The 15,786-nt window shown below is 47.7% G+C and overlaps 2 protein-coding genes across 7 annotated transcripts in view; one reads left to right on the top strand and one right to left on the bottom strand.

Annotated features, from left to right (window-relative positions):
- The window catches only part of Lpin2 (lipin 2), a 71,531-nt gene extending 59,752 nt beyond the window's left edge, over positions 1-11,779 (top strand). For 5 of the 6 annotated variants that reach the window (XM_013353944.2, XM_026789484.1, XM_013353946.2 and 2 more), the window contains exons 9-20: positions 581-768; positions 1,798-1,891; positions 2,278-2,347; positions 3,062-3,151; positions 3,889-3,971; positions 4,658-4,814; positions 5,404-5,552; positions 6,051-6,137; positions 6,882-7,034; positions 7,360-7,474; positions 8,224-8,327; positions 8,657-11,779. In XM_013353944.2, the coding sequence (XP_013209398.1) occupies positions 581-768; positions 1,798-1,891; positions 2,278-2,347; positions 3,062-3,151; positions 3,889-3,971; positions 4,658-4,814; positions 5,404-5,552; positions 6,051-6,137; positions 6,882-7,034; positions 7,360-7,474; positions 8,224-8,327; positions 8,657-8,801 (1,435 nt within the window). In that variant the 3' untranslated portion in view covers positions 8,802-11,779. The remainder of the gene's footprint in view (positions 1-580; positions 769-1,797; positions 1,892-2,277; positions 2,348-3,061; positions 3,152-3,888; positions 3,972-4,657; positions 4,815-5,403; positions 5,553-6,050; positions 6,138-6,881; positions 7,035-7,359; positions 7,475-8,223; positions 8,328-8,656) is intronic. The other variant, XM_005367552.2, reaches the window with a different exon arrangement.
- Positions 11,780-14,006: 2,227 nt separating this feature from the next.
- Positions 14,007-15,786, bottom strand: part of Emilin2 (elastin microfibril interfacer 2) — a 55,233-nt gene continuing 53,453 nt past the window's right edge. Inside the window, exon 8 of the mRNA XM_005367550.2 lies at positions 14,007-14,933. Within this exon, the coding sequence (XP_005367607.1) occupies positions 14,596-14,933 (338 nt within the window). The 3' untranslated portion in view covers positions 14,007-14,595. The remainder of the gene's footprint in view (positions 14,934-15,786) is intronic.

The following is a 15,786-nucleotide window of genomic DNA, read 5'->3' as shown; positions in this document are numbered from 1 at the left end:
AAGAAACTAGACTTTAAAATGCTAATTAACCCAATTAAAAAATGGGGCACTGAACTGAACAGAGAATTCTCAACAGAAGAAGTTCAAATGGCCACCCGACTATTTTTAAACTCTACTTTAAAAAGCTGTGGAGCAGGGTCACTGGGAAGATGGCTTGGTGGATAAGAGCAGTTAACTATGAGAACCATAAGAACCCAAGTCCAGATCCCCAGCCCCCACATAAACAGGGCATAGCACTTTATGTACCTCTAACTCCGGCCTTGAGTGGTAGAAACAGGTAGATCCCAGGAGCTCTGTCGTTGACCAGCCTGGCCCAAATGGCAAGTTGCAGTTCAGGGAGCCTGAACTTACATGTTTACAGCAGGTAAGTCTCAGAGTGATAGAAAACACCTGGCTGAACCCCATACTCTGACCTTTTCATTGTGTTTGTTACCCCGTACTTACATACATACATCATGCACTCATACACCCCAGAAGTTACGTTTGATTTCCCATCTGTTCCTCGTAGGATTCGAGAGGACCATGTATTAAGCCAAAAATAGAATAAATTCTTAGTTCTCCTTCCTTCTGTCTGCCACAGTGACACCGATCCTGGCTCCCGGCAATGGCCTGAATCCGACACATTCTCTGGCTCTCAGTCCCCACAGTCTGTGGGAAGTGCAGCTGCAGACAGTGGCACCGAGTGCCTCTCAGACTCTGCCATGGACTTGCCTGATGTCACTCTCTCCCTCTGTGGAGGCCTCAGTGAGAATGGAGAGATTTCTAAAGGTATGCTGGACAGCCATGCCTGTCTTCACCTCAGAAGGGCAAGCCTGGTCATCGCTTGATTTGTGCCCAGACCTCTGTTCAGTAAATTACTGGCATGAGGGGAAGATATTAATGAAATCTACTTTCAGTTACCATAAATTCTTGACTGGCTTTGTATGCGTGTGGGTACCTTTTCATAAAGCCTTGTCTTAGAGTCTCACAGTGCCTTTTGTGTGTAGGGGGTAGTTCCATGAGGACCTCTTTTGTGAGACTCTTATTTCACACTCGGAAACTGATAACTTACTGGCTGCTCTGTCTGCAGAGCGACAGGGTAGGATCACATCCCATTGATGTTGCGTGTGTGTGTGTGAAACTGCTGAAGAACCTGTGGGGAGTGCCTAGCTGCCTTCCTGACAAGCTCAGGACTCAATAAGGGAAGACTGAAGCTGTGGGGCGGTGTCTGTCCACTGAATAAACAGTCTGATTGCCTTCTGTCTCAGGCCTGAGAGATGTCCACCCCATGTTCTTGCAGCCTTTGCTCCCCACCTCCTGTGTTAAGTTAACTGCCAGTGCACCACTAGCTCCACCTGACCCCTACTATTGTAGTGTGAACAGCACTGAATCAACTTGCCTGGGTTGACCTTTGTAGTCCAGGCAGATGTGATCCCTCAGTTGTCCTGCCTTTACCCACTTTGTATTCACTTTAAGTTACAACTTTTCTGGGTTTGGCCCCTACCTGTAATGGCTTTTCCTGAAAGGCAGCGCTCCTTCCGTGACTGGCATATCACATTAGCGTTGCCCTTTGTCCCCTCTCCCCAGAACTGCTTCAGATGGCAGCAGGGTTCACGGAATGTTAGAAAGGGGGTGGGGGTTTATTATATTTTGGTTTGGGGTTTAGTTTGAGTCCTAAAACTATGAAAGTGTCTTTTGATAAATGTGGAAAACAGTTTTCTCTAAAAGCCTTTTTAAGCCCATAAGTCCTTTAGTGCTGAGTGCTGTGACCGTCCAGAGATCTGTGCCTCACATGCTGATGGCTGCTTTACTTTGCAGAAAAGTTCATGGAGCATATCATCACTTACCATGAGTTTGCAGAAAACCCTGGCCTTATCGACAACCCGAACCTTGTAATACGGATATATAACCGGTAAACATTGTTGCCTTGATCGTTGCTAAGTACTCCACAGTTTCCAACTGCCATTGTTTTCCTTGCTGTAAGATTTGTTATCACACAAATGAGAACACAATGATTTACGAGTGAGGCTGAACCTTCACCTTTTGACCTGAGCTGGTGCAATACTGTCTCTGTTTTATGAGTCTTACTGCTTCTCGGCTCACAAAAGTTTGGCTTAAAGCAGATCTTCACAATTTAGTTGCTCATCTCTTTATTGGAGAGAATAAGCAATTTGATAAGATTATTCTTTCACTTTTCCTCTGGTCCCCTGACGCTCTCTAGGCTCCAGCCCTGCCCCTAAACCCTGCTTTTGCTTCTGACTCTGTGTGATGGGTTTGCACAATTTTTATTTCTCATAGTTACTACAACTGGGCTTTGGCTGCTCCCATGATCCTTAGCTTGCAAGTATTCCAGAAGAGTTTACCTAAGGTGAGTGATCTGCATTTGAAGTCTCCTTCAAAGTATCTATCATACAGCAGTCCAAAAGTTTATATTCTCTATTACTGGATTCTAGTCAAGGTTCTGAGTTTAGTATCCAAACTGCTGTATTCACCAAATCCTAGGCAATCACCTGGCCTACCACTTGTCCCCATTTTTGTTAAGTATGTATGTATCCCAGTTTCTGAGCTGCAGACTGAGTGCTCTGTGGTAGAGCACTTTCGTGAACGTGTGAAGTCTGAGTGCGGTCCCCAGTCTTCTACATCATCTGTTAAAAACTCTTCTCAATATGGGGAGAAACAGCAAGAAGTGGGCTCCCGAAAGGTGACATTCATGTGGCTGAATTAGATTGCAGTTGGCATGCCTGTTACAGAGAACTTTCTGCTCACCCACAAGATATCACTCCTTCTCAGACTTTGTTTGTATCATAAAAGCCGCAGATTCCAAGAATAAGAGGTGGAAGCTGTCTGTGTGCTTGCCGAACCCTGAGGTCCACTGGGCCTCACACAAACCTGCCCTGGAGCCTTGTCATTTCCAAGGAGTGCATGGCCTTTCCTCCTGAGCTGTGGAGAGCACTTGATGGTTTGAGAGCTGTGTAGAGCGTCTCTCATTCTGTAGTAAGGCCCTGTCCTACAGAATGGTAGTGAGGAGTCGGTGATTACAACTGCTAGATCTCCTGCGCTGACCCACACTGACTGTTTGCAGGCCACGGTCGAGTCCTGGGTTAAAGACAAGATGCCAAAGAAATCTGGTCGGTGGTGGTTTTGGCGTAAGAGAGAAAGCATGACCAAACAGGTAATGACTGATTTGTGTAAACACAACACTTTCTCTACCACTCATAAAAGCAGGGTACGGGCACTGCATGGCAGTTCTGAGGCATTGCTGCATGCAGGTGCTACGCTGCTGCTTTCTACAGATGTTTGAGCTGCTGGTTTTTTAGGAAGCTTGGACTTTGTAGGCAGAGCTGGGTGAAGCCCTGTGAGTAGTGAGGGTGGAGCTGGGGCGGAACTTGAATTTGACTCCAGAACACTACTCTTTCTGCTTCCTTGTTAGCTCTCAGGTGTGAACAGAGGTTATATCATGCACAATCCACATACAAACATGCAGAATGTCCCTTTTAACAAAGTAGCAGGAGAGCAGGTTTGTCCAGAGAGCCTTCTAAAGAAGGGAATTCTGGGAGTTTCACTGTTGTTTTTCAGATAACAGAGGGTGGTCTTGCATTTACCAAGTTCATGACCATATCAGTGTGGTCGGGCTGCCTTTCTCCCTTCTGTAGGTGACAGACAGGAGAAGGCACCAGTAGTTACTTCCATGGTGCAGTCCAGATGCCTCAACCAGATACCTGACCATTGGGCCAGTTATATTTTGTGAATAGCTTTTTACAAGCAGTGTGTGATTTGTGCCCTTCAACTTCAAGTGGAAAAAGTTCCTCAAGTTTGCAGTCATGGATGGAGGTTTTCATTTCCTAGCAAGGACTACAGCCGAAGTTTGGAGAAAACATTGTACACTGACATTATCATCTTTCTGTCCAGCTACCAGAGACCAAGGAGGGAAAATCTGAGGTCCCGCCAACAAATGACCTATCTTCCAGTGCTGAGGAGCCAGCCAGTGCCAGGTGGGTGCCCTGTCCTTTCTCCTAGCTCATGGCACTGGCAATCCTGCTCGGGTATAAGATCAAAGTTGATCTTGGCAATTCTGCTGAATTTTAGCTATAATACCTTTTTCCTTATAGAAAGACACGACAGTAAGTGGCTTGTCAGTGGCACTTGGTAGATAAAGAAGGCCTTTCCCAGTTTGCAGGCCTTAAATACACAGCATTGCTTCTAATACTGCGCCCATCACAGAGCCAGTCTACTAGGAAAGGCAGAACTTCAGGAAGGGATCCTGGACATAATCGGGACTGCCCCACTGGTATCCCTACTCCCTGCTTTTCAAGTGGCAGAAGGGATATTAAAAAGCTTCTGAAGGGTGGATTTGGGCATTTGAGTGGCTCGGTTGTGTTGTGTGTGCTTACATTCCAACCCTGTCCTTTGATCTCACTCCCACAGTGGTAATCCTAGTCTGGGGTTCATCTTCTCACTCTTCTTACTTTCTCTCGGAAAAGAAGTATAAAGGGAATTTTCTAAATTTAGAAATATTTCCTGCTATGTCCAATGATGTTTTAATATAGCCAAAGCTTGAACAGATCCTTCTGCCTCAGTCTTGTGGAGACTTGGCTTGTGGATATGTAACACTTGTTTATTTTCTTGTCCTAAATTATAAGCCCTCTCATCTGTCAGTAGCCTGGCTCTTTGTGACTAGTTTGTTGATTAGGCCTGCAGAGAATGATTCTTCTAGTGATGAGGGGTCACAGGAGTTGGAAGAAACAATCAAAGTTGAAACCATCTCCATGGAGACACTGAGTCACTGTAGCACAGCTTCATATAAGAAGTCTCTCCGACTCTCCTCGGACCAGATAGTAAGTATTATGCAGTAGAGTTGTGCTTATATAAGTGCTTCTCTGGAGAACAGCACCCCCAAGTCCTGGTGAGCAGTTAGGACCACTCAAGGAGCGTGTGACCTGGGTTCCTCCCCACGTAGAACACCTGCCCCAGTTTCTGGAAATGAACCAAAGAATGGGTATTTTTAGCAGGTTTCTCTGGCTAATCTTACTGCTCATTCAGCGCAGGACCACATGCTGCTGCTTGGCATTCATAACAGCAGAGCAATGACATCTTAAATGTGATTTCTTCCCTCTCACTTTGACACAGTTGTACTATGAAATGGTTTTCCTGGGTTGAGCATGAGGCTGTGACCAGGGCAGTGAATAGTGATTTTAGGTATGATGGACGATAGGGAGGTTTTGTTTTGTATTAGGGTATCAGGAAATCCTTGGGACTGGAAAACAGTACTCAAGCAATGTGTCTCCTCAACCATTATAATCATGCATGAGTCAGGGCTAGCTAACACCAGAGAAACCACATGCTCTGAGTTTCATTGTAAAGAGTTAAACTCTGCTCCAAAGTATGGATTTTCAGCTTTCTTTAATGTTGTGCTTTTTATAAAAGGCAAAATTGAAGCTCCATGACGGCCCCAATGACGTTGTATTCAGTATTACAACCCAGTATCAGGGTACCTGTCGTTGTGCGGGTACCATCTACCTGTGGAACTGGAATGACAAAATCATCATTTCTGACATTGATGGAACAATAACCAAGTAAGCTGGAGCATATTGTGGGTAGCAGGAAGGATATGGGTTGGGGAAGCAGTCAGAACCCAGCAATAATGAGAGTGTCTTTTAAACCATATGCCCTGAGATATACTGAAAACAGCCCAAATGGTGTCATTTTTTATGGGGGAGGGGGAGGTGTGTGGAACCGTACAAATGCTTTCTCAAATGTAACTTGGAAAGATTTGGCCACTTGGTCCCCAAATTCTAATATTCAGTGAAGACAAACTGTTTAAGATTTTAGGGAATGAGAAAAAAGATGTGTTAGTGGATTATCTCTGAAAATAAATACTGTGCGTTCCTGTAACTCCCCTGTAGGAGCACCTCAGGGTATGTCACTGCAGGGCTGCCCTGCCTTTACATGAAGTCAGGTGAAACCACCTTGAGACAGTGTCCCCACCTAGTGCTTACTGGCAGCCAGTATGAAAATGCTCAGCTCTCTATGTTGGTTTCTGGTGTCTGTTTCTGTTTCTACCCTCTTACCAGGTCTGATGCTTTGGGACAGATTCTCCCACAGCTGGGTAAAGACTGGACTCATCAGGGTATAGCGAAGCTATACCACTCCATCAATGAGTGAGTACCCATTTCTGAGTGTCCTCTTCCCAGTTTTGTTTTGACCAAGAACTAGAGAAAAATAATACAGATCTGTATACATTGTGTGTTTATGGCTAGGTATTTTTTGGTTTTGTTTTCAAAAGTGTTGTGTACTTGGTATCCTATTATTGTGTTTTACCTGCCATAACTCAGCTAAGTTCTGGGAATCACTAACTTTCCTAGGTCATCAGAACTGTAACTATTTGTAGCTAGGATTTATCAGGAGAGCTGACTTTAATGTCTGCATGCCACTGATCTGGAGATACAGTTCCATCTTCAGCTTGAGTTGAGAATACCATACTAAGAAAGTCAAAATATGTCAGTTACTCAGGTGTAATTATGCCTCCTGTCCTATAGATTGGTTTGTGACCTACAAACTAAATAAGGCCCCTTAGATCCTTTACAGCAAATACCTTACATATAGTCCAGTTTTGTCCACTCTGGATCTTTCTGAACTAGGTGCAGCATGTATTAAGTCAGTGTAAGTCACTTTGCAGTTTAACACAATCTGTTTTTGCATATGCCTCTGTTTTGTCCATGGTTTCTAACTCTAACTGGTTTCCTTCTGCGTTTAGTAATTTCATTTTCAAAGTAAAAGAGAGGAACTTATTTGGATCTTTTAAAAGAAAAAAAAATTTTTCTGTATCCACAAGACATGGCTAACCAGATTGTTTGTGTGTGCGTTTGTGCTGGTTTTGTTGTTTTTGGTTTTGTCTTTTTTAGGAACGGTTACAAGTTTCTATACTGTTCTGCACGTGCCATTGGCATGGCCGACATGACCCGAGGTTATCTGCACTGGGTCAATGACAAGGGCACCATCTTGCCCCGAGGCCCTCTGATGCTGTCTCCCAGCAGTCTGTTCTCTGCCTTCCACAGGTAACTTTCCTGTGGGCTGGGCGTGCTGGGCTCCTCCACTGGGGGCTGGAGGAGTGGTGGAGACAGAACTCTAACAGGTCCTTCAGGCTGTAGAGTGTCTGTGTTTTGTCATTTGTTGGCTCCCTGAAGTGCTCTAAGATGATGAAGGGAAAGTGTTATTACCCAAATACTCCATCGCAGGATGGACTAGCAAAAGAGGAAGAATGCTGACTGTTCCTGCGGGTTATTAGGAACATAGGGTGACGTGAAGGTGAAGATCTGTCTAAGAACAGACTCTGGTAGAAACTGCCATTTTCAATTGGTGGTCGTATCTCCTCTTCTTTAGGGAAGTGATAGAGAAGAAACCAGAGAAGTTCAAAATCGAGTGTCTGAATGATATTAAGAACCTGTTTGCCCCGTCCAAGCAGCCCTTCTACGCTGCCTTTGGAAACCGTCCTAACGTAAGTGTCTTTGGAGTGTGTTTTCATTTATTTTTTGTGTATGAGTGCTTCGTCTACATATATAGAGAGCCACATGTGTGCCTGATGCCAGCGGAAGAGCAAGGGCATCAGATCTCCTGGAACTGGAGTGAGCCACCATGTGGGTGCTGGAAATCAAACCAGGGCCCTCTGCAGAGCAGCAAGTGCTCTCAGCCATGAGTACCCCTCTGGTCCCTTTGTACATTTTTTGTTGAAACAGGATCTCAGTAAGTTACCCGTTCTGTAGCTTAGGCAGCCTTTGAACTTGAAATCTTGCCTCAGCTGCTTGAGTAGCCAGGATCTGCACTAGAGGCCAGGCTTATTCAAATTTCCCTAGAAGTTGGGAAAGTCCTATAGTTACCTTTTGGACCCAAGAATGTATACAGAGGATATCCTCACCCACCCCACCCCCAAACCCCTTTGAATTTATTTCCTCAGTCAGTTCTGCCTGTGTTCTAACTGGTCTGAAGCCATGCCCTTGGTCTACACCAGAACCATGATGCAAATTCTCACCCTGCCTTGTGTACTGTATCTTATGGGGGAGGGGAGTCCTCCATATCTGGACTACTAAAGGTGTTACTGCAGTATTCTCGGAGGATCTTGATTTGCTCTTTGCTGCCCATTTCTGACTCCCTGTGCACTTTCTGGATTTGTCTCAAGATTTCCTGTCTTCAGCCCATGTAGTGGTTCTGGCCTATGAGGAGCCAGCTAAGTTTTGGTGTCTTCTGCAGGATGTCTATGCTTACACACAAGTCGGAGTTCCAGACTGTAGGATTTTCACCGTGAATCCAAAGGGGGAATTAATACAAGAAAGGACCAAAGGAAACAAGTCATCGTAAGTGCATTTGTGTTGCAGACATATACATATACATATACATATACATATACATATACATATACATATACATATACGTAAGAACTGAGACGGGGCCCAGCCAGGAGGAGTAGAGCTATGCCTGTGTGAGCATTCTCTGTGGGTAGTGGCTTAGGGAGTCTCTGGTTATTTTATGTGTGAAGACAGTGTGCACCCTGGGATGGGGCCAAGCTCTGAGTAAGTGCTGAGCAGCCCTTTCGTATAATCTGAATAGCCAGCCTCACAACCCATGTCTTTGCTAAACATGAGTTGTTAGATAACAGCTTGTATGTCTTCCCAATTCCTTCCAGGTATCACAGGCTGAGTGAGCTTGTGGAACACGTGTTCCCACTTCTCAGTAAGGAACAGAATTCTGCTTTTCCGTGCCCAGAGTTCAGTTCCTTCTGTTACTGGCGAGACCCAATCCCTGATGTGGACCTGGATGACCTAGCTTGAACGAAGCCTATACGGCAGGGTGGGGACACTCACCTGCCTCCCAACAGGGGAAGTAACTGGCCTCTTACGGATGAAGACCCCGGAGCCTGCAGTCAGGAACCTGCTTTCCAGAACAGGGACAGGGTCCCCGAAGCTGGTACTGCCGCCCTCTTTCACCTCCCCGGGCACCACTCAGCACCGGGACAGAGGATGAAGGGCCTTAGCCTGTGTTCCATCACCTGGGCTTCCTCACATGCTTTCTGTGGAGCCGTGTGCTGCGCCCCTCAGCTGCAAGACTTAGAGTGGCAGAAATGAGAAACTAGACAAGAACGACCAGCACATTACCACACAGTAAAGAGTTAAAATTTCCACTGCTCCGTTGATGGTTTCTCTCTGTAACCAGGGCTTTCTCCAGAAGTCTGTTAGTGTTGCTGGCTATGTGTCTGTGTCCCCTCAGGACACTTCTGCTCTTGGTCCCTGAACCAGGACAACGGCTTCGTGTGCCAAGATGGGCATCCCCAGCAACTGTGTGCAGCGCCATGATCCCAACTCTAGCAGCATGGGCTTCTGAGGAGAGAGCACCTTGGCATCATCATCTCCTCACCTGTGCCTGCTTCCCAGGGAGAAAGAAGCCGTTTGAGTTACTGCTCTACCCTAGCCAGAAGAACAAGTGCATATTTTATATCTGGAGTAATCCTGAGAAATTGGTTTGGAATACAGAAAAGGCAGCAGCTTTGCCTCACAAGCATAGAAAGGCAGCTGCCCTGGGTCCTGGGAGTCACCCTTTCCTCTGACGCTGTCTCCTGGCTGAAGTGGCCCCTGGTGAGTAGGTATTTCAGGAAAGGATTTCTGAAGTTCTGGCTTCAGAGTTGCCAGGGGAAAAGCCCCTGGCTGGCAGCATTGACCAGTCATTTGGACTTTAACCATGTAATGAGTCCCTGGAGGCATGGGAGAGAGGGTCATGGAGCGCCTGTGGAGAGCCAGCACTGCGGCAGTGGCCCCAGCCCATCGTCCAGTTCACACAGTTGATACTGCAGATGAAGCCTCGTGGGGATGTGGGTACCCTTGCATTTTCTTGACAGCAGCATGCACTGGCCTAGTTACGCTCTCTTGTCAAATATCAGGACAGATGTGACAGGGAGAGTTATGTCCTGGACTCTCCACAGCCTCTGATCAACATGGTGTGGACAGTCACTGCAGTGCAAACATCAAGAGAAGTGTTGGCAGAAGGCGTCCCAGGGACCTTCACTGGTTCTTGGTACAGCCCTCTTGGACGGTGCATATGAAGGCTGAGCAGAGCGGGCACTGCAGGGAAAGATGGTTCCACTTCAGCCCTGCACCCTGCGGCTGGACGGCTGGCCCTGTCACAGTGTTTCAGTTTGCTTCACCCAGTTGGCTTAGAAAGGGGGGTTATTTTCCAGATTGGAGAGTTGAGTGTCCCTGCCTCGTTTCAGTATTGCAGTTGAATGCAGCGACCATGTAACATTCTTTAATAGAAGAAAAAACCTTTGAACGTAGTTTTCGGTGGCAAACCACTGGAGGCAGTGCTCGCAGAGGGGGCAATGCAGGCTTCCACAGTGCTGGCCTCACTATAGATAGCCCGTGTCTCCTTCATGAGTTATTTGTTAGGTATAGGGAAACTCAGTTGTTTATGTGAAATTCTTCCCAGGCAGTGAAGTAAGATTTGTAGAGCAGCCATGTGACCACGTGATGCTGTCAAGGTCTCGGCACCGCCTGGGATTTAGCACCCTTTGGTTTATGGAGTAAGAGTTGTGTGCGCTTACCCTGAGCTCAGTAGAATCTCTATGGTACAGAAAATCTCATCTTGTTTCCTCAGACAGTTTCAGTTTGTCCTTTGTGGAGTCTATGCCTCAGCAGCCTGTTTTTTTTTCCTTGACACTCTTTTCTTTGGACACATGGGCCTTCTCAGAGGGCCCAGCTTAGGTTGTGGGGCTCCTGGCCTGTGCTGCTCTTCTCCCCCGTCTCCATTAGCCCTGCACTTGTCACTACAGATTGATCAGTGGGTATTTAGGCTAATGAATGTAACTCTTTTTCCTTATTTAAAGGAGTCTTCTTGCTGAAAGTAGATGATTACTATTGCTGTAGTGTTCTGAAGTATTAGGTTTGTGCTGAAAATCCATTGCCATTTGTTACAAATGACATTTGTTCTTTCTGTGAAAGAGAGATGCCCTCAAGTGTGTTTGCACACAAACCCTTAGATGGCTTGTTGCAGTATCTCCCTTGTTGCCAGTGGCAGGTGATGCTGACGGGGCACTGTTGGCAGACTGGCCTCAGAGTCGCTGTCGGCGTTGCCCTCTGTCCTCTAGCTCACTCTAACTTCAGTGTTGGCTTTGATGTCGAGTGTTGAAGCACTGTAGTAGAACTGATGGCTGTTCTCCCTCCATCAGGCTGTGTAGGATGCACACTTAGCCCTGTGATCAGGACTGCACTTCCTGTGGTCTAACCCATCTGCATAGTTTCAGTTGGAAAGAAACGTACTATTGTGATGACCCAAAACTAAAGCTGCTAAAAACCATGGACAAGGACCAGAGCTGAGTGGCAGGGAGGCTCTGTCCTTGCAGCCCCTTTCCCTTCTGCAGTGCTGCTGAAGGAACGGTTAGGACGACAGGAACACCTTCTCCTCTTGCAGTTGATTGCTGCAGGGAACTTGGCAGCGTTATTGCGTAGCTCTGGGACACCTCGTTTCTGAGCATGCTGGGATTTATTTAAAACCGGGTGAAGTCAGTGCTCTTTCCAGGTGAAAACCTTTCATTTTGATTTGAAGGCAGAGGGAAGATTGCTCTTTTCATAACTGTGTTCAGCCGATGACATTTGATAATCAGACAGCATTGTCACTAAGCAGTTTAGGTTGTGTAATTGTAAACCCCAGCGCAGTGCCTCATCATGGTAAAGATGTCTTCAGATGAATGGCTCATATTTTGGTGCAGTGTTTGATGTTCACAACAAAATGTTACAATAATAAACTAACATAAACTGAGTGCATTGGGCTCTTTCCTTTAGAGGATGTTTGACCATCTTATCTGTATTAGTGCCAGAGATTGATAATTATAATTATCAGTTCTATATGAATAGCGTTTTTGTCTAAAGGAGGAACCTCTTCCTGTTGCTCACATGTAAACCCTGATTCCAGAAGTGAAGCTCCATCCACAGGAACTGATGTCTCTGCCTTGTAGGTTCTGCCGAGGAGTGATTGATTCCTATGTCAGTTCCCCTATAGTGTGGCTAGCACACCAGCCCTCAGAGCCCCCTAGGGGTCCACTCAACCTTCAATATCCCCTTTTATAAGCCCCTCTTGAGGTCCTGATGTTGGCAGCAGACAACAGAGTGAACGTCACAACCCACGTCACATAGGCGATGACAAGAGTGGTGTCCTTGTCCCCTCAGGTCCAGATCATATAATAAAAACTCTGTGTTTGATGCTGCTTTCCTGGGATGTGAGGCTGGGCTGAGAGAAGCCACAGGTCTTCTGGTAGTATCCTTTGGCCTAGAAAGAGTCTGACTATAAAGAACTGGGGTTTTCCTCAAGCAGTTTGAAGTACTGAGTGTGGAGCCCAGAGGACCTGGTCTGTCCGTCCCTTCTGTGCAGACCTGTGTGTGTCCCTCCTTCCCATCATAAGATGGCGTATGAAAACACGTGTATGTTTAGGAGGCAGACAGGGTCCATGTGTTGTAAATGTGGGGAAACAGAATGCTTGTCAGCGGGAATGATCTAGAATCGGCCCGGAGCAGACTTGCGGTCCTCCTGGGTAGTCATTCAGATGGTCCTGTTTGGTGGTGTGCATGTCTGGCAGAAAGCCCCAGTCATTCGTAAATACTGTCCTTTTTCTCAGTAATCAAGAACTCCTTGACTTTCACAAGTTGTACCCTGATCATCGTGGCCATGTGGTGTGTGCCAGTTCCTGCTTGGGAGGATTGCTTGACCAGCTGAGTGACAACTAGACTCTCAAAATGTCTTATAGGCCATTGAAGCCATAAGCCTAAGTACTTCAATTCAGTGTCTACCGATGATGACTCATGGGCATATGACTTGAGGGGTGTGGTGACTTAGGGGGGCTGCTCCAAACTCTCCTCCCACAGACAGGCATCTCCAAAAAAAGATAGGTTCTACCCTTTTAAACCTGTATCCTGCATGGGCTCGTCTGGCTTTCATTCCCTTTTGTCCTGCAGCTAGTATGGGCTCGCTCCACTTTGCCTGTTGGGTCCAGGAAGGTAAGTCACACACACTGGCGGGCCCAGCTCTAGTTGATGCTCTGGAGACCTATGTGGAAGCCGGGCATACAGTGGCCATGCGCCTAGTGTCAGGTCCCTGCCTTGGGCCACTGAGCACTTGGCCAGTTTGGCACTGAACAAGGTCAAAGAAGAGTGTGAGAGGAAAGGGCGAAAGCGCCCGTGCGCCAGCCGGGTTTTCCTGAAAAACACTGCTGCTGTGGGTTTTTCCATTAGTCATTGCTAGGACAGGCAAGGATACTCTGTAGCCAACTCCCCAGCTGTAGAAACAGAGAGCTCTCAAAACTGCAGTCCAGGCCCATCCTTCCAACAACCCGTGAAACCCAAGGCATTTTTATAGCATTGGCCTCTTCTGCCAACTGGGCTAAGAATACAACTGTTGACACCCTGGTTTCCCTGTCTGTATCTTCTACGAGGGACCTGGGGGAGTTGCCTTTCCCTGCGGGTGCTGGTTCATCAACAAGCTTGCCCCAAAGCTGGTTAGCAAAAGCCACCGAGCTAAATGTCCCATATGTACATAGAGCTTTTGGGTTGCTGGGAGAGGACCATGATGCTAGGCCTCCTAGACCCGTGTGCCTGTTCTCTCAGATGAGCTCAGCTTCCAGGCGGCCATCTGGGTTATATCGGGGCCTCGTGTTGCTTAGGAACTGGAGTCCACAGTGCTGTCTCTGCCAGTGAGCTGCACAGTGGAGGCAGTCTCGTCCGCCTGTAAGCAGACCACTTCCCCTAAGCGTCCCCTCTTCAGCTCCAGGACTGCAGTAGACCCTGACCTTCAAGGACATCTGGTCCCTGTTTACCAGCCAAAATCAGAACCCAAATGTGTACAGTCTGGAAGCCGGAAGGTAGCAGTTTAGAGGCTGGAATTAATTCACACACAAGATTACTTTTTACAGCCATAAAACGTTTTCTAGGTTGCTTTTTTTCCCCCCAGTCCATAAGGTCTGAGATACAGAAGAGGAACATAAGGTGATAGTGACATCTTTATTGACGCTCCCTGTCTTTGCACTTATATCGTACATGTCATTTAAGGAGCCCAACAAGCTTCATAAATAATGTCTGTTGCACCCCCCTTTGTAGCAGGGCCCAGGTGATGAGAGATGAGTCCCAGGCAGTAACAAAGCCGAGTGTGGGGTAGCCCAGATTCCACTCTGGGCCCAGGCCCCTTCAGCACTTCAGTGTTCAAACTATCCTGTGTGCAGCCTCTGGAGAGGCATCCGCTCCAGTGTCCTCCAGGGAAGGCCAGCTACAGGTTGTCCAGCTGCAGCAGGCCCTGCCCAGTTGGGCAGCAGCTGCAGCCTCCACAGGTAGCACCGCATAGGCCCAGTCCAGAAGCCGGCTTCCAGCCAAAGGGATTTGCCAAGTCTTCTGGCTGCCCAGTTAGAGTTCCAGAAAAATGGGGGCCTCCTTAACCGTGTGTCACTTCCAAGGCTGTCTGGAAACGCCTGAGGGGTGGCAGTCTCTACAGTGAGGGAAGACCTTTATCCCGGGGGCGGGTGGGGCGTGCGCCAGTGACGCACTGAATATATTAAAGCTTTGGAATTTTTACAGCCTTCCTCCCTTGACCTCCCTAGAGGTGGGAAAGGAAAGGATACAGGAAAACACCACTGAAGGTGGAGTACATTTCATCAAAGTCTGTGTGAGCCAGCCTGCCCCCAGTCACCACAACATTGACCCCATCCCCTGCCTTCAAGTGCACGATGAGGTGGAAAGCGCCCGGGCCCCCGCAGGTGTGCACAGCCCCGGGGGGACGGTGGTATTCCAGGAACTCTCTCCTGTACCCAGCTGTATGCAGCTGGGCAACACTGGCGTTGGACACAGACAGTACTGCCTCCACGTAGGCATCTCTCTCGGGGGTGAGGGTGGCCGTGATCAAGTAGCGCCCATCGTACGGTGCCGTGAAGATCCCTAGGAAAATGCAGGCAGACAGGTGAGCCTCCGCCGCCCATACACCATACGAGGCCACTTCAAGTTGCCTCTAACTGTCCCTGGCTTTTAGCACCCAAAGCCCTGGACAAATCAGGATAGTTAGTCACCAAACTTGTAGAAGGCTTGTTGCTTGGGAGATAGTGCCACCCAACCGCACCTGTTTTTCAGTATGAAGATGAACCCTGGTGTGGCTCTCCCGCTGCACCCACAGACTCAGGCCACTCAGCGCATGCTGGTGTGGTCCTCATTTCATAGCCCACCGTCCTAAGCTTGTAACGACCAGAACGAAAGCTCCAATAACCCGGGACTTGGAGTAGTGTGATTCTCCTAGTCTAACCATAGCAGAAGGCTCGAAGACAAACCAGCCTTGACCCTGCTGGGAGACAAACCAGCCTTGACCCTGCTGGGACAGGCAGCCAGTTCCACCAACATTCCTGCCCTGCCGTGTACAATGGCATGTGCTTCCTGAAGACTTGGGCCCAAGACCCAGCCCTTGCCATGTTAAAAACCATCTTCCTAAACCCTGGCTGTCTCTTGGGGCATTTCTCCTCATTGCGTATACCCAAAAGCTAGGCTGCTGGACCCCATTCATAAGACAGCTGATGAGAATAAAACTTGCCTAACCCAAGAAGAGGCAGATACTGAACCACCCAGCCCTAGGAGGCCAGGCTAATACTCTCCTCATCTAGAAGATTCGGCCTCTTGGATACAGGTGCTATTCACTTATGGCCAGAAGCCCTGTTATCCACTAACTCAGTGTCCACATGCTCTGGGAAGTAGCTAGAGGTGAACCACTCAGAGCCTCCATCCCAGGAGGGGCGGGTCCCAGGCT

Source organism: Microtus ochrogaster, unplaced genomic scaffold (genome assembly GCF_000317375.1).
Source record: "Microtus ochrogaster isolate Prairie Vole_2 unplaced genomic scaffold, MicOch1.0 UNK20, whole genome shotgun sequence".
NCBI classification, from domain to species: domain Eukaryota; kingdom Metazoa; phylum Chordata; class Mammalia; order Rodentia; family Cricetidae; genus Microtus; species Microtus ochrogaster.
This window is presented reverse-complemented; position numbering and strand designations above follow the sequence as displayed.